This window comes from Amphimedon queenslandica, unplaced genomic scaffold, assembly GCF_000090795.2.
Source record: "Amphimedon queenslandica unplaced genomic scaffold, v1.1 AMPQUscaffold_10410, whole genome shotgun sequence".
In the NCBI taxonomy this organism is placed as follows: domain Eukaryota; kingdom Metazoa; phylum Porifera; class Demospongiae; order Haplosclerida; family Niphatidae; genus Amphimedon; species Amphimedon queenslandica.
The window spans coordinates 4,836-6,873 of NW_003549322.1; the positions used below are offsets into that span (position 1 = coordinate 4,836).

General features: G+C 36.2%; 2 protein-coding genes across 3 annotated transcripts in view; one reads left to right on the forward strand and one right to left on the reverse strand.

The window, feature by feature from the left end:
• LOC100638406 (ADP-ribosyl-[dinitrogen reductase] glycohydrolase-like) overlaps positions 1-296 on the reverse strand; it is a 1,096-nt gene extending 800 nt beyond the window's left edge. Inside the window, exons 1-2 of the mRNA XM_020006089.1 lie at positions 287-296; positions 4-14 (exon numbers count right to left, since the gene is read on the reverse strand). Of these exons, the coding sequence (XP_019861648.1) occupies positions 4-14; positions 287-296 (21 nt within the window). The remainder of the gene's footprint in view (positions 1-3; positions 15-286) is intronic.
• LOC100638533 (ubiquitin-conjugating enzyme E2 R2-like) lies at positions 292-1,950 on the forward strand. Of its 2 annotated transcripts, none has more exons than XM_020006090.1 (5): positions 292-866; positions 912-998; positions 1,264-1,385; positions 1,429-1,581; positions 1,820-1,950. In XM_020006090.1, exons 1-4 carry the CDS (start codon positions 345-347, stop codon positions 1,454-1,456), a joined length of 759 nt encoding a protein of 252 aa, XP_019861649.1. In that variant the 5' UTR covers positions 292-344; the 3' UTR covers positions 1,457-1,581; positions 1,820-1,950. The 2 variants fall into 2 exon arrangements, with proteins under 2 accessions (XP_019861649.1, XP_019861650.1); XM_020006091.1 differs by having other exon boundaries at positions 1,264-1,361.
• Positions 1,951-2,038: the final 88 nt, after the last annotated feature.

Sequence of the window (2,038 nt, forward strand, 5' to 3'; positions counted from 1 at the left end):
GACAAGTGGCCGTCCTAATGACAACAACAATAATAAACAACAAACAATAAACAACTAATGATCAAACAAGCAAATGAACAACAATGATGATAATCTCAAGGTGTTTGGAGGATATTTTGGTTTAAATAAATTTTTTTGATTTTAATTTGACAAATTTGTGGCCATGTGTGATTGAACATGCACATAATGGTTCATAAATAGCAAATTTTATTTTCATCAAAATGCCAAAATATCCTAAATCCCTATACATTACCACACCCAGCTCACATTAGCTATGCCCACTAACCTGGTACCATCGTTGGTACCTCTTCAACTGGTCTACCGGATTGAACCCGTTACACTCAATGAGGCTCTCAGCTAGACACAGGCACATACTGGTGTCATCGGTCCACTGTCCTGGTGACAGGTTGTACCGCCCACCACCCGTCATACCGGTGACCGGGGGAAAGGACCCGGGAGGCATGAATTCAACCGGTGTACCAATAGCATCACCCACAGCTAGACCGACCAGACAACCGAGGACTCTACTCTGGGTGGAGAGTGGGACATTGGTGGCCGCCATCTTTAGCTTTATTTATTTAGACCACGCCTGCATAGGTACACCCACTCATAATTACAGGCGTGGCTATAAAAGGTGTGGTTTGCCTATTCATGATCAGATTGATAGCTGTCAGTGTCAAAAGGAGATCATAATGGCTACTAACAGTTCTACCTCCTTACAGAGACTTGCTGGAGAGCTGAAGAGCCTTCACCAGGAGCCGGTGGAGGGGTTCCTAGTCACCCTACCCGCCGAAGAAGACCTTTATACCTGGCACGTAGCTATATTCGGGCCTCCGGACACTCCGTATCAAGGAGGATACTTTAAGGTATGAGTATTGTTTGTTGTTGTTGTTTATTTTTGTTGTTTTTAGGCTGAAATGAGGTTCCCACAAGAGTATCCTTATTCTCCGCCTCGACTCAAGTTTTTAACTCCTTTGCTCCATCCTAATGTCTACTCTGTAAGATTCCATCAGTGTTAACGTAGATTGGGATATTTTTGATGTTATGAATGATTTTGCTTTAATTGCTAATGGGGAAATGTTAAAACGTGAAATATTTTCAAAACATAGAAATATGTACTTAGATATTAGAACAACAAAAATAAAACAACATGAAATTTTTCGTACCAATTACGGTATTCGTATCTTAAAAATTTTTTCCAATCTACAGTATTATAATTTATTAAGTATTATTATTGTATTATTATTTATTTTTAATCATTAGGATGGTGAGTTGTGTGTGTCTATTCTGCATTCGCCAGGCGAGGACATGTTGAGTGGTGAGTTACCTCAGGAAAGATGGAACCCGACACAAAGTGTGAGGTATGGATACCTGCTGTTAGAGAGGTGAGGGGTGTGGTCTGTGGTTACTATGGTAACGTGTCCCTAGGTGTATGAAGAGGTCGGTCTTGATATAAAAGACGTCATAAAACCCGACCAGTACCTACAGGTGAAACACAAGGACATGGACTCCAGAATGTACATCATTACTAATGTATCTGAAGATACTGCCTTCCAACCTGTGGCCAGGAAGGAAATAAGAGTATGTTACTATAAATAGATTAATGATAGTCTATAAATAGATTAGTAATAGATTAATGATAGCATGTTACTATAAATAGATTAATGATATATATATATATATATAAATAGATTAGTAATATTTATGAATAGATATGTCACTATAAATAGATTAATGATATCTATAAATAGATTAATGATAGCATGTTACTATAAATAGAACTGATGCTATTATTAGTAACAATATTCTTTGTTTCTAGAGGATCCAATGGTTTAACTTGAAAGAACTTCCATCGCATAAAAATGATGAAACGTCTAAAAATCATTTAAAACTAAGCGCCAACAAATTCTATGTGGTAATACCATATATAGGGTAAGTAATATCAGTGTTGTTGTTATTGTTGTTGTAGTTATTATTATTATTATTATTATTATTATTATTTTTATTATTTTTATTATTATTTATTATTATATTATTA

Coding starts and splice junctions, on each gene's coding strand:
- LOC100638533 (XM_020006090.1), top strand. CDS start 345: ATGAGGCTCTCAGCTAGACACAGGCACATACTGGTGTCATCGGTCCAC. Junction 867..911: donor ATCAAGGAGGATACTTTAAG/GTATGAGTATTG, acceptor TGTTGTTTTTAG/GCTGAAATGAGGTTCCCACA. Junction 999..1,263: donor TCCATCCTAATGTCTACTCT/GTAAGATTCCAT, acceptor TTTAATCATTAG/GATGGTGAGTTGTGTGTGTC.